We start from the raw sequence: 25,197 nt of genomic DNA, 5'->3' as shown, positions 1-25,197 counted from the left end.
TTCCTCCGTCCCGCGTGGCGCGCGCTCTCGCTATTGCGCACCTTGGCCCCGCGCAGTCGCAGACGCTGGTCACAGCCCACGCGCGGCCGTGTCCTCGAGCACCCGACCTACGAGCGTCCGGCGCGTAGCCGACACGCCTCGCCCTCGTGGCCCGAGCTTCGCCCACGGTTCAGCTGACGGTCACGTCCCACTTCCGGCCAGCGCCCATCCCCCAGTTTCCAGGCGACCTCGGTTCCCGGCCGGGTCCGGGTCCTGGGGTTTCCCGCAGCTGCAACGCGCGGGGGGGCGGGGCCCGGGAAGCCCCTCCCCTAACCCTCCCTTCTCTCTTCCCAGCCCGGGGCTCCCCTGCTCTAGGGCCTCCCCGGCCTTCCCCGACACCCCCAGGTTTCCCTCCCCCGGCTTCCCCCACCAGGTTTCCCTTCCCACTCTCCTCCCCTACCCTGCCCATCCCCCACCCGGATTCCCCCCTCCCCCGCACCCGCTGCCGCTGTCCGCGTGGCCGTCGGGAAGCACGGCGGGGCGGTCCCTTGGCAGGGAGGACCCGAGCCCTGGGAAAGCCCCCGCCTTGCCCCGGGGTGCAGAAGGCGAGCCTGGGCGGCAACTCCGAGGGGTCCCCGATCCCTGCTGAGCTTACAATTTGCAACCAGAACCCGGAGTTCTGGTCCTTGCCCTGCCACCGGTGGGCTCTGGGGCAGCTGCCCCAAGGGATAGAAGTCCTGTCCTTGTCACTGTGGGGAGGCTGGGAAACCCTTGCGAGCCCTGGGCCTAGCCTGCCTGGGCCTCCGAAACAGACGCGCGTGACCCAAAGGAAAAATTGTGATCCAACCCCAATGGGGACTCAGTTCTGCAGTGTCCAAGCACGGTATTAGTCGGGCATTTTAATTATTTACACAAATTAGGAGCACTATTTTTTAGTCAACAAGATCATTTATTGTTAAGAATGCTTTTGTTTTACTACCACATTTTATTGCAAAAAGTAAATTTCTTTTAAATTAAGTATAGACAATTTTAAAAACCTTAATTTCCATTCTTCATATTACTAAGAACCAATTTGTATGTGAATCTTGTTAAAATGGAGCAATTCTATTGAAATTTCTACTATTTCTACTAATGTGTCACAGATGATTGTTTTAAGAAATTTTTATAGGTAAGTTGCGTTGAGTGTTATTTGTGACTGCAAAACAATTAGTCTGCTGCGCTTCCCCTGAGAAAATGATAGAATTCTTTCAGGAGGATTTCTTCGGTCGCATGAATAAAATAATTGAAGTAATGATCAACACATTTTTTCTTGAGATAGGGTCTCTCTATGCAGTTCAGGCTGGCCTCCAACTCACTCTGTAACCCAGGCTGGCCTCGAACTCGCACCCTTCTGAGTCCTGAGATTGCAGGCATGGGCCACCAACCTGGCAATAAAGAACACTTCCTCACCACACAGAACAGCCAAAGGAGGTGGGGGAAGTGTATAAAACAGCAGTGCTACTCTCGTATGGAGGGATGGGTTCTCCTTTTGGGGTTCCTCCTGAGGATTGGGCGCCTCTGGACCTGACTGTGGCTTCGTGCTGCTTTAGGGTAGACCTGTACATGTCTCTCAGAAAGGACAGGGTGGTCTGTGATGGCAGGGTGCTCCCTCCCCGACTCCTCCGTTTCCCTCCGTCCACTCACAGATGGCCGAGAGAGAGCTTGCTGGCTTTGACAGTTGGAGGTTGACCGGCTCTACCAAAGTTTTATTTTAGTAGTCACTCCTGTCAAACTAGCACACGTGAGGCTCCGAACAATGCTAAATAATCGCATCCTAAACCGGTGCTTCTGCATTGTCAGTAATAACGATCCACAGTGATGTGAATGCAGTGACAGTAATGTCACAGTCCTGGCCTGAATTCTTACCCCAGAAAGAGCTGGGTTCCCAGTGACAAGCAGACCGAGTTCCGAGAGTCTCACTTTTAGATCAACCAGCAAACCCTAAGGTGCGGTGGTTTTCTAACTCTGCTGTCTTCTCTGCCGATGGTATCTGGGGCGGGGAGGTGAATACTACTAGTTCCTAGAAAATGTTGAAATTCTAGGTAGATAGAATCTGATTCCGGTTTGATAGTCCAATGTCCTGTTCCCGAAATCAGAGCATCATCTAGCCAGGTGTGGTGGCGCACACCTGTCATCCCAGCACGGGAAGGCTGAGGCAAGGGGATCTGGGCTGCATAGAGAGTTCAAGACCAGTTTGGGCTCCCTGTCGAGACCTTGACACAAAAAATGAATCAATACATAAAAATAAACAGAGGCAGACAGTTCTGAAAAGAACATTGTGAAACTGCTCAAGAGGTTTCCTGGGAGGAAGGAAGTGGATGGAGGAGTGGGCGGGGCATTGGGCGGGAGGACACCCACAGTTTACAGCAGGGTGCAGGCGAGAAAGAACAGGACAGACACAGCACTGAAAATCACTTTAGAAAAACGCTGACCTCACTCCCAGCGAGGCTGGGAAAGCCCGCCTCTTGGCCCAGACCGGAACAACATGCCCGCTGTTTCTGATGACACAAATGCCAGCTGTGTCCGCACAGCTCTGCTTGCCCAGGAGGTGGCCCCTGTCGTCCTGCCATTGTCCTGAGTGGGAAACTGAGGCACAGAGGAAGGGAGACCCTGGCCCATGGCCTCACTGCCAAGCACCACCAGCTTGGGATTCGGGTTCAAAACCTCGGCTCCTGATCACCCCTTTGACAAACCGCTCCTGCCAAAGCCCCTGGCATGCAGACCCACACACCTGCTGTTCCCACCTTACTCACCGGAAATCAGGCCTTGGAAGCCCATGTTCACTCTCGGGCTTCCCTAGGCTCTGGGTTCCCTGGGCAAGGAACCCCTGTTTTGTGGTTGTTGCTCACTTTGGCACCCAGGAAGGGACGGTGCTGATCTCTGTGGTGGTTTAAAATGTCTGAAAGTGGTCTGACGTTCACTTCCAGACACAGTGCCTAGTTCCCCTCCCTGGAGAATCTGCTGGGTTGCTAGCCATTTCAGTGAAACAAAGGTGGCAGCCTGTGACTTTGGAAAGTAGGCATGTCCCTATGCCGGCTGTCTGTCTGTGCATGTGTCTCTACTTGCTATGAAGGGGGCCACTGGTCGAGTCCTGAGCCCCTCACTGAGGCCTGCAGCCAGCAGGCGGCCTGGGCTCCTGCCACCAGGAGGCTGGAGTTTCCTGGTTCAGCTCAGCCAGGCCTTGGCTCAGCAACACTCTGGACTGTACCTTCCAAGCCCTAAGCCCTTCCAAATTCACCGTGCCCAGGCTGTGCGCTAATAAGTGTTTGTTGTTTTGAGCTCAGTATCAGAATAATTTGCTAACACAAGAGTAGCTAACAAATACACATATTTTTACACATATGTCCGTACATGTGTATAGATACTTGCCTATATAAGGGATTTATTATTGTGTTCTCTTTCACATTTTCATGCATTTGGTAGCATCTTCATTTAGCCTAAAGTGTCCACTGTCTTGAAGGTGGTATGTGGAAAGTTCAATTAATAAAACAGGTTTTAAAAGAGTTAAAAATCAGTTTCTGATGTCCAAACTAAGATATATATGTGTGTGTATCTATATATACACATATATATATATATATTTTTTTTTTTTTTGCCTTTTTCAGATAGGGTCTTGCTATGCAGGTCAGGCTGGCCTTGAATTCACTTTGCAGCCCAGGATGGCTTTGAACTCACAGCCATCCTCCTGCCTCAGCCTCGTGAGTGCTGGGATCACAGCCGTGCATTTCCAAGCAGGCACATAGTGGTGGGATGGGCCAGGTGTGTGGCTCTGTGGCAGAGCCCTTGCTGGCCTGTGTGTCTGTTCTCTGCAGTGACAAAATGACAGTGTGGTGACATCCTCCACGGGGTGTGGGAGGTGGCTGCTAGCCTACCATCATCTTCCTGATGGAAGTTCTCTCAGGGATAAGCCTGGGCCTAGACGTGCATAGAGAAGCAGCCGAAAGAAAGACACTGCTCCTGGACCATCATAAAAGGGAGTTCATTCTTCTGTGAGAGGGAGGGCAGGGTAGGGTTGCAGAAGGCTGAAGGGGTAGATGTGACCACAATATGTGACCCGCATATACAAGGATGCCTCAAACGGAAGCAGGTGTGTCGGTGCATGCCTGTGATCTCAGCACTTGGGAGGTTGAGGCAGGAGGACTGAAAGACTGAGCCCAGCCTGAGCAATGTAGTGGCTTAGCGAGCCTGTTTTATAATGACTGCTGTTCAGTGCAAAGGCCCTGAGGTCAATCCCAGGGCTTAATGAAGGAGGAAGAGAGTTTCCTCACAACAGTGATGTATGTTGCTTGACTCGGGCATTGCGTGTCTTTTAATCAAGTTCTGTGATTTTTTTTTTTTCAAAAAAGAGAAAGATACCATCCCTGAAGAAACATCGTGACCTTAGAAAAGCCCTGAGGTGTGAGACAGAGTGAAATGCAGAGCGTGGCCAACAAGAGACCACACAACGTTGGCCTGAGGCAGCACCAACGATGTCTTAAAAGATGGGAGAGAGAGTGGGATACAAAGAGTCCGAGCACTGCGTTAGAAAAGACCGCACTAGGGAGCATGTGCAGCGCCCGGCAGCCCCCACCCAGGAATGACGTCACCAACTCATGAGGGGCCTGATTTCCAGGCCAAGGTCTCAGGGGGATGTGCACAGAGCATCCATGCTCGACGCCACTGAAGGAGAAAAGGAGAATGGTGAAATAACCCAAAATGAGAGAAAAGAAACGGAGAGAGCAAAGAGGGGCAGAGGTCTGAAATGATTGTTAACACAAATTAAAACATGCATTTCAAGTTTCAATTAAGGCATAAAGGTTTTGCTGAGTGTGGTGGTACATGGCTGTCATTCTAGTACCCAGGAGGCTGAGGCAGGAGCATCGCTGTGAGTCAAGGCCAACCTGGGCTACATAGTGAGTCCCTGTCTCAAAAGACAGATGGAGACAAGACAAAGATTTTCAGGCTGGATAAAAAAGTATGTATTTAAATAGGCTGAAAGTTAAAAATGGAAACTGACATACACCAGAGATATGATAAAAAACAGTGAACATTCTTACATTAATAAAACATTTTGAAACAAGCCTCAGGACAGAGATACTTTGACTGCTGTCAGGCAGTTCCTCAGGGAGCTAAATGAGCCATTGCCCTGTGGCCTCGAGTGGAAAGCAGGTCTCACAGAGCTGTGTGACTTCAGAGCCAAGGCCGGAGCAAGCCTGGTGCCCAGCAGGTGACCACGTGGTGTGGTCACGCAGCAGGGTGGGGCTGCTGGTGACCAGGACTACCCGGGGCCCCTTGGGAGCCCTCACAAGGCCAGAACTCCGAGCACAGATGGTCAACTTGCACTCACAAGAGTTGTGGCTGTGTCTCAATGTCCCCCCAAAGCCTCCTTTGGTCACCAGTGGGTCTCTTTTGGAGGTGGCTGGATCTAGAGTGTGCAGTTGATTCCTGGTGCAGTGCTGGGGTTCAGGGTGAGGGATTACTGAGTCAGTCCACGGGCTGGGTTAGCACCACCCTAATCCCGCAACCTGCACATGACGCAAGGGACAGGAAGAGGCTTGTCTTGTGCCTTGCTTTGCTGACTTTTGCCCACCATGAATTGTTTCTCCTCTGCTGTGCCACCCTGTCTTAGAAGCCAGCCAATGATAGAGTAAAACCTCTACAAACTGTGAGCTAAATGCTCTTTTCCCCTTTGGCTTTGGGTATCAGCTACTTTGTCTTGGCCTGCAGAGAAAAGTAACTAAGACAGAATTTGGGTTGTTGCTGTGGCTATGCCTGACCGTGTGGTTCAGGAGCCTTTGGAACTGGCTGGTGGGAAGAAAAAGAGTCCGGAAAGATGAAAAAGTAGGGCTGGGATGCCTTAGACTGTACTTGATAGGAGACACTGCCTAGAGCTCAGAAGACCAGAAGGCTGAGAGAAATCCTGGCAGGAAAGACCAGGCTCTGGAGGTTTCCACTGGGAAGAAGTATTGCTCTGGCTCTTAGACTCCAAACTATGTGTGTTGTGGCTTGGCAGAAAGTTTGTATGCATTCTGCTTCTGTGCAGAGACTTTGCCTGAGACTGAGATTAAGGGTGGCAGACTAATTGATCTTGCAGAAGAAATTTCCAGGCAGTCGGATGTTGAGTGGTGGCATGGCTGCTTTTAGCCAAATCTAGCTTGAGACTGAAGAGTGAAGATCCCACCAAGATGTTTCAAAACATGGTGAGTTTGGCCAGCAAGGGAGCTCCAGTAAAGTTACACCCTGCAAAGACAGAACAGAGGAGAAATTGGTTGCTGAACAGACTAGCAAGGAAAACCAAGTATTTCAGGAGAAGATGACAGAAAAAATGGCCCGAAGACATCACAAGAACCAGCAGGACTCCCTCGCAGCCCTCGCAGCCTCAGTGTTGTAAAGCAGAAAGGCTCCGCCTTGGGAAGAAAGCCCCAGAACACATTGTTCCAGAATGGCCGTGGCCTAGGGAAGTGGCCTCAGGACTGGAATCAGTGCCCAGCAATCCAGGCACTTGATCCCTGCAGCCAAAAGAGAAGGAAGCCTGGCTCCTGCTCCAGCTACTGCAGCAGACTTTGAGATCATCCATGTGGTGCTGGTTTTAGGCACATGCAAGATGCAAGAGTTGGGGGCTTAAAAAACTTCCACCCGGATTTCAAAAGAAGGCCTGGGAAGCCAGGCACTATGCCCCTGAGAGGGCAGTACGTGAAGCCAGAGGTGCAGTGGAGACCCCACAAATATGGAGAAGCCAGGAATGTGGATTGTCTGAGAAAAAACTGTAAGGAGGGAGCAGAAAAGGTCCAAGAGGAAACCATGGGAGCTACAACCATGGAAGTGCCCTGGGGTGGAGCCACCCAAGCCCTTTGGAGCTCACATCTTGCTTTAGGTTGCCAATGATGCTGGATGTGGAGCTGCAGGATTTAACGTTTGCCCTGCTGGGTTCTGGTCTCACTTTCATCCCATTTGCTTGTAGCCCCCTGTTAGTAACTTTTGGAATGGAAACATCTATCTTCTGCCATGGTATATTAGAAGTGTTTAACTTTCTTCTTGTTTGCACAGAGGCTCACAGTTAAGAATTTGCCTTACAGCTCAGAGGAGACTTTGGACTTGGGCTTTTCAGCAATGCTGGAACTGTGAGGCCTTGGACAACTCTTAGAGATGGACTAAATGCCTCTGCATGAAGAATGTGCATGGATCATTGGGGACCCAGCGGGAATGCTATAGCCATGTCTAGACCTCCCCCCAAAGCCTCAAGCAGCCATAGAAGTGGGCGTTTTCAGAGGTGGTTGGATCTAGAGTGTTTGATAATTCTTAGTTGCTTTTCTCCTGGTTCTGAGGACTGTGAAGAGATGAACTGAGACAGAAAGCAGGTTGGAGTTGGCCAGAGGCTGGGGAAAGGGGCAGGGTGCTTGTTTTCACATTTCAGTTTGCATGTGAGGCAATGAAAGACTCGTGGTGACTGAACTTTACACTTAATAGGTATAATAGGGCCGGGGATTTAGCTCAATGGCAGAGTGCCTGCCTGGCAAGCACAAGGTTCTGAGTTTTTGGTACAAAAAAACCCCTAGAATTGTAACTTCGGGTGGGCATGCATGTGAGTGCGTGCATGTGGGTGTTACTGATAGAACCCAGGGCCTGGGGCATGCTGGACAATTCTCTACCACTAAGTTATACCCCCAGCCCTTATTTTGAGGCAAGGTCTTGCTAAGTTACTGGAGCTGGGCTCAAAATTTCAAGTCTCCTGCCTCAGCCTCCTCGGAGTCTGGGATTATAAATATGCACCATCATACCTGGCTTATTCTATATTAAAAGATTACTAAAGTATAGAAAATCATTTTGTAACAATGTAAATGTAGTCTACCTTACAAATTGTAAGTTTATTGGTGCCAGGAACAAACCTATGTTCTCAAGTATGCTATGCCAATGCTTTGCCACTAAACTATACTGTAGGCACCACAGTGTAAAATGTGTACGTCCCAGTAAGGTGGTCTCATATTACACAAGGCAAAATCAGAAGTGTTATAGGGAAGAATAAAAAAATTAACAATTACATGGACATTTCAAAAATATATCTTATATAGTTTTAACTATATATTTAATTGATAAAATGAGAAGATTGAGAAGATTTTAAAAATGGATGATTAATAAAATTAACCTAATTGAGATGGCATATTAGATTCAAAAACATCAGAAAAATATTCTAAAGTTTGCAGAGATCATTGCAGAGATGGACTCATATTAAGTTAAACTCAAACTAGATGGCTTATATATTAAAAACAGCTGGGGATTTAGCTTGGATTAGCTTCCAAATAAATCATGGATCAAAGGAGAAATAATGTTAGAAATAAGCACATTGTGGTGGATTAACTGGTGGTCACCCTGCAACACCCAGCAGAACTGAGTCAGCGTGGTGCTGGGTACGGAAGGCCCCCTGAGGATTGTAGCCAGCAGCAGAAAAGCAGAGCAGGTGGGGAAGAGGGTGCTGGTGGTGCCCCTGGAGGAGCTCGGCATTCTGGCCTCCTCATGTTAACTCGGCTGCCCCCACTGTGGTTGGAGACTGGGTCCTCACCATTACTGAGGACGGCTGTGGGTCTCTTTGAGAGAGCTCCGGGCCTCACCTTGAGCACCACTTCCTGGCTCCAGTGCAGACCCCCAGCCTGCTGGCACAGATCACCTGCTGGCACACACTCTCTAGTTTGTATCACTGACCTTGGATCCTTCCCAGTGCAGAATCGTAAAACAGACTTGCATGAATCATTATCGTGGGCTCCAGGCCTCCAGCTGGACTCATGAGAGGCACTGTCATGGGCTCTGGGTCTTCAGCTGGTCTCATGCAGGACATTGCTGTGGGATCCAAGCCCTTGGCTGGATTCTCTGGGTCTCTAGTGGGTGGACAGATCTCCTGCACTCTTTTGCATTTGACCCTGGGTGAATACGATAAAATAATCCTGTAAATGATGTATCCTATGTTAAATCCTTTTCCTGACTACAACAGACATGTAAAAATGCACTGTGAGTCCTAAAAATGTGTCCTATTTATACATGCTGATTAAAATTTTAAAATTTAAAAAATTGTGAACTGAGTAATAAAAAACCCTGTATATTAAAAACTTTTAGCATATAGCTCAAAAGTGCAAAAAAGTGCGTAGAGGGTTTATTTATAGCCTAAATATTATTTCAGAAAAGAAAAAAAAGTCGACTTCATCTCCGGATATTAGAAACAGACAACAAAACAAACAGGAAAAACTCAGAATAAAATAAGTAAGAAGGGAAAGATATGAATGAAATTAGACAGCATATGACAAGCCCAAGAAAGTGAACATTTGGTTCTTTGAGAACACTCAGATAATAATCGGTAGAGCTTATCAGTAAATAAAAATCAGTAGAGCTTATTTGAATCTCGAGATGTATGAAAGAGAAAGGAGAGGAAGAGAACGCACAAACACCAATCCGAACAGTGAAGGGGTGAATTATTCCAGAAGTCGTAGACTTCAGAAGGTAAGTGTCCAGGGCCGGGGACACAGCTCAGAGGCCCAGTGTCTGCTCGGCAAGTGGAAGGTCCTGAGTTCAACTCCTGGTACCAAATGAAAAAAGAATCCGTAATAAGGTCCAACACCGAAGTGTGTGAGAAAGCCTGTTAACAGGCTAGTTGCCTAGGGAAAAATAGCAAGTCATGAAGTGATACTAAATGTAAAGTAGTACTATGACCGAGGTATACATAGGTTGAATAATTCCTGGAAACACCACAGAGAAAACACCACAGCTCGAAGGTTTTAAAGTAATTCTACTATTATTTTAATAAGCAGAATATTCTAGTGGCACATAAAAACATAAACAGAGAAGAACTCACAAGCTCATCATATGATGTTTAAATTCCTCTCGGACAGAAGAACAAAATGTAATTACGGGTTAATTTGACCTATCAATATAAACTATGAAATATGAAACAGAAGGTTAGCAAATCAAGCCTAGGGACATGAAAGGATGTTATATATAACCACTAAAGTTATCCTAAGAATGTAACATTGGTTGAATATTCAAAATGGAGTCAAAGTAATCTGACATCTAAACAGATGCAAGGAAAAGCAGGTGACCATCTCAATATAATCAGAAAAGGCAAAAAGTGGGAAAAAAGTCAGCTGGGCGTGGTGGTGCACGCCTGTAATCCCAGCACCTGGGAGGCTGAGGCAGGAGGTTCGTAGCAAGTTTGAGACGAGCCTGGGCTACAAAGTGAGCTCAATGCCAGCCTGAACTGCATAGGGAGACCCTATCTCAAAAAGAAAAAAAAAAAAAAATCAATTTGCATTCTGTATTTCCTGAAATAAGGCCTAACAGAAATGCTCAGCCTTGAAAACTAGAGCTAAGGGTCAGTGACCAGGAAGCAGCCGTGGGTGCCCACGCCCATCTGGACTTCCCGCCTCTTCCACACACACTGCATAGGCTTCATTCAAACTTCAACAAGGCCATTGTGGTCTGTAAGCACACGTCACAGACCTTGGAAGAAAATCTCACTTCAGCTTACAATTAGCTTTGTCTTTGGTACTGGGGTTTGGACTCAGGGCCTTCACACTGACCCATGTCCCCAGCCCCTCCTCTTTAAATTTTAGATTTTGAGACAAGTTCTCATTATGTCGCTAAGCTTCGCCTAGGCTGGTCTTGAACTTGTGATCCTCCTGAGCACCAGCACACCCAGCACGAACCTGAGCCAATGACCTAAGACAGCATTAGGAAACAGCAGTGACCTGAAGTTAGAGGTGACCAGGTGACCAGGGGACAGAGAAGCACGTGGCAGCAGACATCCTCTGAATATTAAGGCACCAGGGGGAACAATGAGACATTTGTCATCCTGCTGTGTCACCATGCCAGCCACAGGGGAGAGACGCTTTTCCGAGGTGGGGCCCCCACTAATGCTGCCTTAATGCAGTGAATTCCCTTGCGCCCTGATGCACCCTTCTCAATGTCCACACTGGAAAACCGGGGCGCTGCCTCCCAGGGACCATTTCCTGTGCCTCCCTCAGGGACTCAAGTGCTCTACCTTGCTGGCCATTAGAGCTCTTCTCCACTCAGGGTGCTCCTGGGGTGGGGTACGCACCTCCTCCTCCTCTCGCTGATTCCCGGCTGCTGTGCCTCCGCAGGGCCTTTGCACAGTGCATCTCTGGACTCAGAGCAGCCGACCTCGGACTGAGCCCACTGCAACCCTGAGCCAGCAACTGCTGGTGCTGGAAGTGGTCCCGGGATGGGGACGCAGCCTCCGTTGGGATGGAGCAGAACAGCAGCTCTGGTACTGCACCGAGGTCCACACTGAGGTGAGAGGAGGCCTGCACACCAGCAATTGGCCAGAGCTGTGCCTTGCGCAGCCCCGGGTACAGACCAGAATCACCAAGTGAATACACAAACAGTGAAGATTTAAAGCTCAGATTAAGTAAGAATTACATTTTAATGCCTGGGCTTTAGATAATAACGATAAAACCTGTACCACAGCTTGGATAATTCTCCAGTGAACAAAAGTGAATTTCAAAATATTACAGACTGATTCTATTTTGAAATGCAAACTTTGGTTCTTTTTTTAAATTTCTGGTGTTCTTGTTATGCAGTTCAAGCTGGCCATCAACTCAGTATGTTCTTATTCTTTTTAAGAGCGTGGGTCTCATTGGACATGGTGGTGCACCCCTGTACTCTGAGCACTCAGGAGGCTGAGGCAGGAGGATCACAGATAGTTTGAGGTCAGGCTGGGAAACTTAGTTATGCCCTGTCTCAAACAAAAAAATAAGTGGTTTGGAGATCTAGTGCAGCATGAAGGTCTTGGATTCAATCCCCAGCACCACCACCTCCTAATAACCAAATACACACAGGCGCCTGCTGGAGCTGAGCCATGGCAGGACGAGTGACCTTGTTTTTGATTAGTTTCCCTCTCATTTGACCAGCAATAATAAATAGCTGACCACCATGACACATACATAGCTAGGGGCCTCAGAAGGCTCAGGCAGTAAGATCACGAAGCCCAGGAGTTTGGGGCCAACCTGGGTAATACACTAGGACCTTATCTCTTAAAAAACAAAAAGGTGGACAAACGTGCAGGGGTTTGGATGTAGTTCAGCATACACAAGGCCATAGATCTGACCCCAGCACCACAAAAACAAAACAGAAAACAACATCTATAAATACAGGGCCAGGTGAAGCAGTCACACAGCATGCACGGCTAGCTCTTATTATTAGCATCATCGGTACAATTTTCAAATCTTTCCATTGTGCTCAGAATGAAAAACAAGGCCGTATTTCTCTGGAGGGTGCATTCCACGGTCACATGGTGCAAGGAGTTGGACGAGCTCACTCAATGGGAGGACAAACCAGGACAACATAAGGAAACACTCAACTCATTAATGCTCTGCTGCGCTCGGCCTCCGACTCCTTGGCTGAGGTCCTGGGAATTCCAGAAGATTCCAGCAACCTGCCAGAGACCAATGGGTGAGGTGCCCCAAGAGGGCTCTCCTGCAGGGAGCCAGCAGGTCACCCAGACAGCCCTGCCCCTTGCCAGCACACCTGGCCCAGCATCTCTGTCTCCTCCCTGGCCACGCAGACTGGGAAGCTGGGAGAGGAGGATTTCCTCTGTTTGCCACTGGACTCTCTCACAGGGGCCTCTGTGTCAGGAAAGACCCCCTATAGTCCCGAGGGGAAAACCCCAGTTCATCTCGCCCCACCCACTCTTGCAAATTCCAGAGTAAACAGGGCTTTGGGTGTTCACTGGTGCCAGCAGCCCCAACACCAGGGACTCTCGGCCAGGCTTGGAGGTCCTCCAAGTACTGTGGAGGACGCAGTCACCCCTCTGTTGCTGCAGGGGCCAGGTCTAGCAATCTGCCCCTTTCAGGGACAGCTGTGACCCCTCAGCACCGGACCAGCACTAACAGACATTGAGGGGCGCGGATGTGGGCTCAGCTGCATCCCTGCCAGGGTTTCTCATGTGACCCACGGTGAAAGATCAGCCTGTTCTTGTTTTCAGTCTGTCTACAAAAATACAATTAAAAAGTTCAGGACATTTTTGAGAGAAACAAATTGAAGCCAGTATTTTTATTATCACATTCGACAGACATAAAATTACTCTGTCTGCTGGGTGTAGTGGCTCATGCCTGTAATCCCAGCACTCCGGAGGCTGAGGCAGGAGGATTATTGTGAGTTTGAGACCAGCCTGGGCTACAAAGTAAGCTCAAGGCCAGCCTGAACCGTATAGCGAGACCCTGTCTCAAAAAGACTAAAAAAAGAATTACTCCATCACATTGCTACAAGAGTTTTTAAGTCTGTACTCAAAACTTCGGGGCTCAAGGTAGAGGTAGTGGGCCGAAGCCCGGGTCTCTGCTGCCACTCAGCTATGAAGGTGGACCTGAGAGGAGCAGAACACGAGCCACTGTACCCCTTTCCTGCCCATCACATGCCAGACTGGCACATAGTATTCACTCACTAACCCCCACCCAGCAACACTGTTGCTCCTCAGAATGGTGTGGAGGGAGAAGCCCAACAGGACACAGCGGCCGGGCACTCATCCCTGCCCCACCCCGACTGCTGTGGACAGGTGACTGCGTCACCCTGGGCCCCAGATCTGTGATCCATGGTCTGTTCCCCAGCTCCACAGTTGAGGAGGTGACACAAACGGCCAGGCTGCTGCGGCCCAGTTCCTGGTCCAGAGTTGCTCAGACACACATGGCAGCAGACCTCGAGCTGTGATCAGAAAATGGGAAATGTTCCGATTTTAAAAAGTTACTAGGACGCACAGCCACAAACCTTGCCATCCGGCCTTTGCTCCGAATGTGCTCACCCAGAGGTTCTGGCCGCCCCGCTGAGGCCCTGGAGCGCACTTCCCTGCAGGTCCTTGCTTGGCAGGGAGGGGATGCCGGGGTGGTGAGAACCGGGTGGTCATCTGGGCAAAATGAGAGCAAGGGTTTTTAGGACGTGTTACATTCGGCTGCCCTGGCTTCCTCTGCCACAGCCTGCCTGTGGCCTGTGGTCGCCCTCACCCTGCTTTCCCCTGACTCAGCCCGAGCTCACTCTGCTTGTCTCTCTTACACTTCACTGTGACTTTCAATTAAACTTTGCCATTGCTTAAAAAATTTTTTCTGGGTTTTTTTTTTTTTTTTTTTTTTTTTTTTTTGTGTGTGTGTGTGTGTGTGTGTGTGTGTGTGTGTGACAGGGTCTCACTAGAGTCAAGTTTCACTATGGAGTCTACATTAGCCTGGAACTTGCAGCGATCCTGCCTCAGCCTCTCTGTGCTGGGATGACAGGCATGTACCATCATACCCGGCAAGCACGCTTAAATGACCTGAGCCACAACCTGAAAAGCAGCCGAGTAAACGACCTCTGAGTTTCCTTCTCTGACACCAGCAGCTGCCCTGGGCCCCTTGGCCCTGTACTGGCAATGTGACTTCCGTGTTAGGGTGGACAATGTCGGACAGGGCAGCTGCACAGGAGAGGCTTTGGGAATTTTGTCTCAGCAAGGAGAGAAAAGTAACTAAGACAAAAAGCATCGGTGCCCATGCCCTGGCCTCTTGGTCACTCTCCTCTTCCCATGAAGGCAGGCACCCACCCCTCGTCTTAGCTTCTGGGCCCAGGAGTGGGATTTGCACTAAGGGCCAGTGAGATGGGCGGTGACCTCTGTCCATCTCTCCTGTGGGGACCAAGGCACCAATGCAGCCCAGATGACATCTGGGAAGCTGGGCCACGGAAAGTAGGGACTATTTATGGTTTGTTTTTTTTCACACAGGGTCTCACCCTGCAGCCCAGGCTGCCCTTAACTTGTGGTGATCCTCCTGCCTCAGCCTCTCAAATGCTAGGATTGCTAGCATGTGCTGCCATGCCCAGCTGAACTTGCAAACTCGAGTCTTCCCTCAAGACCTGAGCCTGAACCACCGTGGCTGAAAGCCTGTTACCTGGAGCCCACAGTGGCCCAGCTCTTCAGTCCCGGGAGGACTGGGGGAGGTGCAAGGTTCCTCCCACAGCGGCCTGACTGACCCAGGTCCTCGTTTCAAAGTGCAAAGAGAAGCTCCAAGTGACAGGTTGTGAAGTGATTTTGTAATTTGACTTTCAAGGACAGTAGCTGGAAATGACCACGAATACTAACTGGACCCACTGAGGACTTTATTTTTTAAAGTCATGGTCTGTATTTCCCAGGCTGGCCCTAAACTCCTGAATTCCAGAGATTCTCCTGTCTCAGCCTCCCAAGTAACTGGATGACAGGGCCACACCAGGTCTGGCTCCTCTTCACTTTTCAGCACCTCATTTCTCATTGCCCCACCAGAGATCAAAGTACCATAGCAGCCTGCATGCACCACACATCAGCTGGCCTGGGGTGGAGGCACATACCTATAACCCCAGCACTTGGGAGGCTGAGACAGGAGGATGGCCAGGAGTTTGGGGCCAGTCTGGGCTACACAGTGAGTTCGAGGTCAGCTTGGACTGCATAGTGAGGCGGTCTCATACACACAAAAAAACCCAAACCCACCCATCAGCTGTGTCCTCCATTCCAGTGAGAGGAATCCCCCGCACTGAACACATGCATGTAGCTCAGTGAGCCCGGCTGCAGGGCTCTGAGCCGGGGACCGAGGCCGGGTGAATGCAGTGCAGATCTGTGAAGCAGGCGGCAGTGAGGCCGAAACTGGAGAGGAAGATGGCCGGCCACCTCTGTGGTGTGACCTGGTACAATCCATGGGTCAGGGCTGCTGTGGAGCTAGGTCCGGTTTGTGAAAGACGCTCCTGACCAGTTTGCTTGGCCTGAACCCAGATTGAAGAGGCCAAGTCTGTGGCGAAGGACACTGGTTTCTTTCCCCTGTTTTTGAGGCAGGGTCTTGCTATATAGTTTGGGCTGACTGCAAACTCACAGGGACCCTCCTGTCTCAGCCTCCTGAGTGCTGGCAGGCATGGTGGCAGGATGGTTTTTAAAGAAACCTTTAGGGGAAAAAAAATCAGCTACCCAATGGGCAGAAACATCCCAAGCTTGCAGTCTCGCCAAGCAATGAGGCAGAAGGAACAGGTTCACTCAGTGTGGCCATTACGGTGGCCAGCTGCTCCAAGAAGCTGTGGTCTCAGCACTCCAAGGCTGAGGCAGGAGGGTGTCTGGGAGCCATATGCCAGCCTGGACAACACAGTGAGGCCCTGTCTCCAAAACTTAACAAATCCCACGGTTGCTGTCCAGACTGACAGTGCATCTCCCACAGGAGGACCTGGCCTCCCACCTTGGTCAGGTAGACAAGATGGATTTGTGCATGGGACTGCATCCTCCCTCAGCTCTAGGGTGGTGGTCAGGGAGTTGCCCAGGGTCACTTCCAGGGGCAGAGCCTGCAGGGGACTCCAGGTTCTGATCTCCGGCAGGCTTTTCCCGCCGCTCTTAAGTCTCTGGTCCTGCTATGTTGACATTTATGGCCCCACAAGCCCTGCAGTGTGTGAATCTAGGGTCACAGACTGGAAGGTGACAGCACTGACCACAGCGACGGCCAGGGAGGCCATGGTGCTGCCCTCACCTGGGGAAGCAGCCACCTGGAAAGCGAGCAGAAGTGACAAGTGGCAGTGCCACCGGCCCACAAGGTGTTTGAATTGTGGTGAAACAGGCATAAAATCTGCAGCATCTGAGTCCCTTCCCACCACTGGACAAGCTTCGCCACCCACCTCCAGGTACCCATCATCCCCCAACCAAAGTCTGGGCCCACGTGACCCTGATTCCCGCCCACCTGGTGTCCAAGGCCACCCATGCTGCCTGAGGGGCTCTGGAGGCTCCGGTGGGGACACATGGGTCCTCGCTGAGTCTGGGTTCTTTTATCCACAGGGCACCTGAGAGGCTCACCATGCTGCTCTGAGGAACTGCCACTTTTTCATGGCTGAGTAATACTCTACCACCTTCCTGTGTCACACCTTGCTCACCTGTTTGTGCTCAGGGGATGCCTGGGCTGCCCTGGGCCAGGCATGAGCACAGGCATGTGAACACCCGCAGCCTGTGTCACGGCTTTGGAGCTCGATCCACCAAGAGGAGGTGCTGCAGGGGAGAGCGAGGTCCCCTCTACCCATTCCCACTTACCTGAGCCCAGGCCCTGCATTCATGTGTGGGTTCTGGTGAGGGACCCAAGACCCAGGCTGGAGAAGGACAGGACCCACTGAGTGTGGGTTGTTTTTTGTTGTTTTGAGATAGAGTCTAGGTATGCAGCCTGGGCTGACCTAGAACTCACAGCGATCCTCCTGCCTCAGCCTCCCAAGTGCTGAGATTATGAGTGTGCACCACCAGGGTGGTTCTTCTTTAGTGACAAGAACAATTTTACACTTTATTTTCACATAAAAGGGACAGCAGCAGCAGTAGCAGTAAACACCTTTGGAATCAGACTGACTGTAACCATCTCGGGGGACAGGACAGCCGCTCCCGGAGACGAATTTAACCCTGAGATATCATCACCGGTCACTGCAGAGGCTTTTCTCCTCGCTACACCGGGGGAGCTGGGAGCACAGGGACAAGTGCAGGTGTGTACAGCTCATGGTGCACACTTTCACTGCAGCACACACTTCCGGAAGCCTAATTCTCACTGTGAGCTGCAGTCTGGCTTTTTAGCCCACGCTGCCCTTGTGATCACTTTGTAGTCCGGGCTGGCCTCACACTCACAGCGACCCTGCTTCTTCAGCCTCCCGAGTGCTGGAATCACAGGTGTGCACCACCACACCCAGCCCCCTTACGCACACTTGTACCTCCCTATGTTGACCCCTGAACACCCGAGGCTTCCTGGTCCTCCAGTGTTAGCCTGGCACTGTCACCTTCACACTGCCAATGAACCACCTTGGACATGTTACAAAACAAGACGGCACAGGGCTGGTTCAACTCCAGCATTGGGGAGGCTGAGGCAGGAGGGTCACCCCGCTCCGAGGCCAGCCAGGCTCCATCATGAGTTCTAGCCCAGCGTGAACTGCACGGTGAGAAACAAACCAAGGCCAAGCCCTGGAACAACCCTGTCTCAGGCCAGGAGGGTGCTTGGGTTTCAGGGTGCAGGCCCCCTCCACAGCAGTCTTCGTCGGCCCTCCTCCCTTGTGGGCTCCGGGCGCGTGGCCGCGAGGTGGCTGCCATCCTTCAGTTATCACAGTACTGTACCTTTGGAGCACACAGCATCAGCACTGTGATAACTGAGCCAGGGCAGCCGGCAGGACGGCGCGCTCCTCCTCTTCTTCCTCTTCCTTGGTGGGCGGGAGGCTGAAACAGGAAAGGCCGGTGAGCTCACCAGTCGGGTTTCTGCGCAGCCTGTTTGTTCGAGGCAGGGTCTTACACTCAGCCCAGGCTGGCTTAGAACTCCCTATGGAGCCCAGGCCCACCTCAAACTCACAGAGATCCTCCTGCCTCAGCCTCCTGCATGCTGGGATGACAGACGTGGGTCACCAGGGCCCTTGCGTGGTTTTTCTGTGTGTTGGGGGAGGAAGCAGCTCTGTGGTTCAGGTTCCCGCTTGACCCCTCCCAGGATCCTCATGCATGTGGGAGCTCCCTACCAGGAGGACCACAGGGCACCACCTCCTTGGGACGGGAGGGGAGGGAGTGGACCAGGGCTTGGCATCACACCAGTGCCGCTGTCACCTGCCGGCCCCAGGACTTCCTGCGGAAGGATGACTCACTCACCAGCCTCTCCTGAGGGCCAGCAGTGGCTTCCACCTCCTCCCCACTTGACTGAGAGAGGAAGGGAAACCAACCGACCCCCGAGTCTCCCGGCTGGTATTTGGCCCACAGCTCCTGTGGATGGATGGATAGGTGGATGGATGGACGGATGGACAGGAGGGTTAGGACACACCTCGTGGCCCTGCTGGACGCTGGGGATGTACTCCTGCTCCTGCTGGTGGCCACACCGACATCTGTGTGACAAGAAGGACTGTGTGTTTGCTTGTGAGACAGGGTCTTGCTACACAGCCCAGAGTGGCCTTGACCTCGCTGAGATCCTCCTGCCTCAGCCTCCTGAGCTCTGGGATGATGCGGGCACTGCTAAGCCCAGCTAATGACTGTGCTTTCTTAGTTCGGTGCCACTGTGGTGGCCAGGGCAGTGGCAGAAGGATCGAGGCCAACGTCGCTCACCTGTGAGGAGAGCCGATGGCAGCCTCACTGGCCGTGCCTGCTGGAGCCCGAGCGGCGCCCCACCGTCCTCTTGGGGGATCCAGGGACCCTTACTTTGCAGAGAGGCACAGAGATATTCTGGGGTTGGAACTCGGGGTGGGGACACAGCTGGAGCCCGTGCCCGCTGGCCCACAGGAGCAGGAGGGGCTCAGCTGATCTCCGCTTCCCACAGCTCACCAGGGAGAAATCTGGATGATCAGGGTTGGGGTCCCCCTCAACCACACCCTTGGGCCAGGCAGCCCAGCGGTCCCTCCCTGCCAGGTACAGCCCTGGCCAGTGTAGTACAGTGCAGAGACGCGAGAGGGCGACAGCATCCCGGCCCCAGCTGGAGCTGAGCCTCGGCTGTCCCCACCCTGCTGTGCCCAGGACCAGAGGGGGCGGTGCTCCCCCCCACCCTGCCCTGCCCCGTGCCCTGCGCCCCACACCCCCTTGGCTGAGCCCAGGCTGAGGGGTCAGGGTCGGCACAGGACTCTGGGCAAGGCCACCACTCACCAAGGCTCCCCACGACAGACGGTCTGGGCTGCTCAGGGTGCACAGTGAAAAGCACAGCCTCACCGGCGAGCTTTTAAAGGAACTTTCTCTCGGGCTGACCTGCAAGCACTCTCCAGGGAGGAAAAGTTAAATGGCAGTTTACAAACACGTGCTTAAAAATGCAGTTTTGTTTCTTCTGGGAATTATTATAATTTTTTTATAAAGCAAAATCTACCTAAAACATCTCTTCTTCAATCTATGTATTTTTCTTTTAAGAATTATACTGCTGTATAATTCCACAACCCAGCACTCGGGAGGCTTGAGGCAGAAGGATCACAGTGATTTCAAGACCAGGATGGGCTACATAGTGAGACCCTGTCTCTAAATAAATAAATAAATAAATAAATAAAAGAGAAAAAAGCCTGTTAAATGAATTAGGAAAAAGGGGACCTCAGGAACTCACCCCAGCAAGGAAGGACCCCACATGGAAGAGGACGACGAAGAATTACACCCACCTAAGGCTGTGTCGCCATGGGAAACCACTCCTCCTGGCAGGTGTGGAGGTGCCCCTGGGCGCGTGGCCCTGACCTGCAGACTCAGAGGTGACCCGTCCATCTCGAGGTGCCATGACACACACCACTGAAGGCCACGTATCTGAAAGCACTGGAAAGACACAGTGTCTTTTAGTTTAAGCCCGCTGGCATTTCAAACGACATTCCCTAGTCTGAACCACTTAGCCCGGCTCTGAGAGGACTCTGTCCAGCAGGCCAGGCGGGAGGGAGAAGGGGCCAGCGGCTGAAGGTGCTGGAGAGGCGATTTCCACTTTGTGCAGCGCGCAGTGTGGGTGTCTGTACCCTGCCACCAACTCTGCGGGGCTCGGGAGTTGCAGGGGACCAGCTCGGACCTGGCAGAAACTAGGGTTGAGAAATAAAAACTAACTGTGCTGAAGGCTGACAGGAAACCTAGAGTGAGAGGGGCTTTTTTTCCCTTTTCCTTAGGGGAAAAGAAATTGGTTACACAAGGAAAAGCTGAGGACCAGCCCAGGATGCCCAGCATCAGGGACAGGGCATCTCATCCCATGGTGCCCAGGATGTGTGACCTTCACACAAGCACACACACTCCCACACTCACACACATTCCTCCCTCAGGGGTGCCTGCCCCGCACCCACTTTCCGGCCCAGCACTCCTGTCTGTGGTGGTGCACACCCTTCATCCCAGCACTAGGGAAGCTGAGGCAGGAGGATCTCTCTCAGTTCAAGGCCGGCCTGGGCCACATGGCGAGACTTTGTCTTGGCAAAGACACACATGGCTGAGACCTGGGCTTCCAAATGCCTCTGAGGGCTGGGCTCCAAGGGATTGTAGCAAAGACAGCACAGATGTCAGACTGGCCCGGAAGCACAGGTGCATCCCCCCCCAGGCACTCACAGCCTGTCTGCACAGCTGGGAACCCACTGATTTCCACCTGTACCCCAATACCCTTCCTGTCTCCCCCAAAGGAAGGGCTTGCCTCTTCCTGCACGTGCAGGCATGTCCTTGAGGCCTGGGCCCTGCTCGGTCACTTCCAGGAAGTGTGGCCTCTTCGGGCCTCAAGGAACTCTGGCTCCTTCCATTCCAGGGGCCCAAGTTCCTTGAGGCCCGAGTGGCACCTGGTCATCACATGGCCTGGGGCACTGGGCAGCGCTGTGCACCTTAACCAAGGGATCAGCTCCAAAGGCCTGTGGGTCCCCAGGTCACCACACAGCCGGGGCAGCCTCATCTCTGCCCCTGCCAGGGCCACACCTACGAGCCTGCAGAAACCAGGGGCAGAAGGCAGGGAGGGAGGGGCTTCCCTGAGCTGTGTCACCAAGGTGCCAACACAACCTGCAGGTCAGGCCAGGCGCCTGCTCCCCACGTTCTGCCTCAACACCCCAACAGCCCCTCAGGAAACCTGACCTCCCCAGGGGGAGGACCCTGCAGTGAGAAGGGCGCCATGGTGCTGTGTACAACTTCGAGCTAAATGAATTCACAGATACCATGGGCAATGCTGCAGGCCAGGGCTGGGCAAGAGAAGTCCAAGGGGAGGGGCTGTTCATATGAACTGGACCATCACACTGTCATCCCCACACTCAGAGGCTGAGGCAGGAGGATCTCTGTGAGTTCCAGGCCAGCCTCAGCTACTTAGTGAGACCCCATCTCAAAAAAACTAGAACAATGTCACATTGCCTCCCACAAAACACATCACTAGGTGGCAAATAAAAACAAATTTAAAGAAAACAACTATAACATAAGCCATATATGTAATTTTACGCTCTCTGGTAACCCTGTTTAAACAAAAATTAAAACCAGGCGTGGTGGCTCACGCCTGTAATCCCAGCACTCAAGAGGTTGAGGCAGGAGGCCCATTGCAAATTAGAGACCAGCCTGGGCTACACAGTGAGCTCAAGGCCAGCCTGAATTGCATAGTGAGACCTTGTCAAAAAAAAATTAAAATAAACAGATGAAATTAGTGTGTTTTTATTTAACTCAGTACAGCCAAAATAGCATTATCTGAGCATAAACCCAACATAAAAATCATTAACGCACTGTGTCACTTCTTCTTTTTCTTGGTAGTTAAGTATTTGAAATCTGGAGCGTATTTTACACTTATACCCCAATTCCAATGCTAAATTTTCAACAGAAACAGTCTGCATTTAGACTTCAAAATATTTATGGTTCAAAAGTAGACACACATATGCCCAAGGATGGTTCCAAACAGTTAAGTATTCCAAAGACTCACACAAGAATGAATTCTAATGGAGTGTGGGGGTGCATGCCTGTGACCCCAGCTCCTCTCTGGAGGCTGAGGCAGGAGGATTGTGTGAGTGCAAGGCCAGCCTGGGCTACACAGTGAGTTCGAGATCAGCCTGCACCACAGAACCAGCCCCTACCTCACAAAATAGAATCTAAAAAAATTTTTAAAAGTTTACAACTCAGCCTTTCAGCCCAGTGGCCACCCTTGCAGCACTTGGGGACCCAATCCAGCTTCTGTCCCTGGATTCTCCTAACCCTGAACCGGGGCCAGCAAGGCTGCGACAGCAGCTGAGAGCTCAGCCAGTGCCAGGGTCCCGCCCTGCACCCGTCCCACGGCACACCGGCTCCAATTCCACGCCCGGCCCGCTGTGCTGCAGCCACCCAGGGCTGGCGGGAAGGCTGCTCAGGAAATGGTCACCTCCTCTCAACCCTGGGGCAGGACAGGACCCTGGGCAGGGGTGACAGGGGTCTCTCAGGTGAACGGGGTACCGGACCCTGTGACAGCCATGGTTCACCAGCCTCTCCACCTCGTTGCACAGCCGGCCAGAGTCCTGGGGTCAGGTTCCCTCCCTGCTGTGCCCCTGCCACCCGGGTGGGGAATCCCATCAGCACTCACTACCGCGGACACTCCAAAGGCACAACCACTCCGTGCGTCAGACCCGTGCATGGCCTGGTCCCCAACCGCCTACAGGGGAGGACCTATCCTCAAAGCAACCGGGCTCAGGCTCCACCTCCGTCCCCCTCGGGCCGGGTCTAAGTTTGGCAGGTCCTGCGTAGTGCCTGCCGAGCTCCTCTCTTCCTACGCCCTGAGCTAGGAGGTGGCGGTCACTGGGGAACCACTTGGGGACATTTCTCATTCCCTCGACCCTTTGGGGTCCTGGCTACTTAGTGGCCAGGAAAGCCAAGTTCGGAGGGGCGTGCAAAAGTGTCTGTACACTTCGCAGGCCCAGCTCTGGGTGAGGGGGCGTCACTCCTGGGAAGGGGGGACAGCGCCTTCACCCCAAATTCTCCCCCCACCATCCAGCTGCTGAGGAGGAAGAGCGGTCCTTGGGGTCGGAGTGGGCACTGTGGACCAGGCCTCCGCTCCTTCCCTCCTGGGTGTGCCCCGATTGGGAGACGCCCTGGGCTCGGGTGGCGCCACTCAGCGAAGCAGCTGTCCAGGCCCAGTTCTTGCGCGGCTCCGCTCTGGGAGAGAGGGAGGAGCGGGTCCTCACCAGGAGCAGAAGCGTCATCTAGCTGCCCAAAAGAGTTTAGCTCGGGCGCAGGGCAGGGAACGCCCCGGCTGCCCACTGTGATCGCCCACCCCGGAGTGCAGGGTCCTGGGTCCTGCGCTGGGCGGGCGCGGCCCCTCCGGGTCGAGGAAGCCTGGGGTCCCCTCAGACCAACCGGACCGGATCCCCACGGGGCACCCGAGGCAAGAGCGCCCTCCCGCCAGAGGCACCCGCGCCGGTGACAAGCGCGGGCAGATGCGGGGGGAAACTGAGGCCCGCTGGAGGTGCGCGCGCCGAGCCCGGATGGGGGGGCAGCCGGGAGCGCCCCGCCCCCAGCAGCCGCGACCCGGACCGCGCCGGCCCCGCCCGCGCGCGGCGTAAACAGCGCGGCTCCGTGCGCAGCGACGGGCGGGGCGCGGGGAGTAGGGGCGCAGGGAGGACCCGGACAGCGACCCGACCCCGACCCCGACCCTGGCCCGGCCCGATCTCGCCACAGGGACCGCGTCGCGCGAGGCCGCGTCCCCAGCACGCGCGGCGCCCACGGGACGGCGACGCCTCTGGCACCGGGCCCCCACGCGCCCCGCGCCCCGCGCCCACCTGCGCCGGCGGCCGCCCCGCCTTTGTTCTCTCCGCGGTCCGCGGAGGATCGCTGTGACGCAGCAGCGCCGCGCAGCGTGGCCGGCGCCATCTTCCCGTGTTTATCCCGCGCGCACGTGACGGCGGCTTCCGGGTCCCGTGACCGGGACAAAGGCGCGCGCGGGGCGGGGCGGGGCGGGCGCCTGTCGCATCGATCCACCCGGTCCGCCCTCGTGTCCTGCTCGGGATCGCGCCTGTCTCCTCGGTTTCCGGCCCAGCGCTGCGCGGCTGCGTGGGCAGAGCCCAGCCCGGTGACTGCGGGACTCTGCACCCTGGCTGCTCGCAGCGGGGGACGGGGACCCACGCTGCGCCCCACGGGGCGAATTCGCACTGAGTCTGAAACCAGCTGGTGCCCTCGGGCTTCCTCCCGTAGGAGCGCAGGAGTCATGCCCCGGTGACCCACGCACACTGTTCACAGCAGTGCGCTGCACCGGCCCAGTCCTGGAGTTGGCCTGGGTGCCCAGCCACTGAGGAAGGATGGAGCAAATGTGCTTACGCACAGTGAAGTCCTGCCTCACCATAAACAGGGGTACATTTTCCAGGCCAGTTGGCGCACGCCTGTGATCCCAGCACTCAGGAGGCTGAGGCAGGAGGCTTGCCGCAAGTTCCAGCCCAGCCTGGGCTACACAGTGAGTTCCAGCCGGCCTGAACTGCATCGCAAGACCCTGTCTCAACAGGATAAACTTGAGTCATGGCAGGAAAATGTATACACCTTAAGGCCATGATGTTAAGTGAACTCAATCGGACACCTGAGCTTAAGTATTACGTTGTTCCTGTTGGATGAGGAGCTCGAAATAGAATAAAGAGCAAAATAAAAGCCAGGAAACAGAAACATCAGCAGCTCTTTCGCAAAACGGAAGCGGACACCACGTAAAGACAAATACAAATGTTAAAAAGATCACTTGCTCAAGACAGAGCTGCACGGAGCAGACACTGCTCAAAGGTTCAAGTCCAGCCACGCTCACACAGCCTCGCAGTGCCCCCCCCCCCTTTCTGAAAGACGGGGCGCAGGAGCTG

The 25,197-nt window shown here is 53.1% G+C and overlaps 1 protein-coding gene across 27 annotated transcripts; it reads right to left on the bottom strand.

Annotated features, from left to right (window-relative positions):
* Positions 1-4,876: 4,876 nt before the first annotated feature.
* Positions 4,877-24,880, bottom strand: LOC134478292 (uncharacterized). Of its 27 annotated transcripts, none has more exons than XR_010050849.1 (8): positions 24,142-24,280; positions 19,586-20,227; positions 19,055-19,146; positions 18,608-18,718; positions 18,310-18,394; positions 13,793-18,190; positions 8,695-13,695; positions 4,878-6,237 (listed from the first exon to the last, which is right to left on the bottom strand). XR_010050849.1 is itself a non-coding variant. In XM_063259172.1 (5 exons), coding segments are annotated over exons 1-5 (741 nt in total). In that variant the 5' UTR covers positions 24,569-24,880; the 3' UTR covers positions 17,248-18,393. The 27 variants fall into 27 exon arrangements, 6 of the variants coding, with proteins under 6 accessions (XP_063115275.1, XP_063115242.1, XP_063115218.1 ...); XR_010050843.1 differs by having other exon boundaries at positions 13,793-18,837; positions 19,586-19,695; positions 19,800-19,945; positions 20,080-20,227; XR_010050846.1 differs by lacking the exon at positions 18,608-18,718 and adding an exon at positions 18,777-18,837 and having other exon boundaries at positions 4,877-6,237; positions 13,793-18,584.
* Between the last annotated feature and the right edge of the window lie 317 nt (positions 24,881-25,197).

This window comes from Cavia porcellus, unplaced genomic scaffold (assembly GCF_034190915.1).
Source record: "Cavia porcellus strain 051 isolate PalLab524CR breed Dunkin Hartley unplaced genomic scaffold, mCavPor4.1 scaffold_1, whole genome shotgun sequence".
Classification (NCBI taxonomy): Eukaryota; Metazoa; Chordata; class Mammalia; order Rodentia; family Caviidae; genus Cavia; species Cavia porcellus.
The sequence above is the reverse complement of the archived record's forward strand: the minus strand, read 5'-3'. Positions and strand labels throughout refer to the sequence as shown.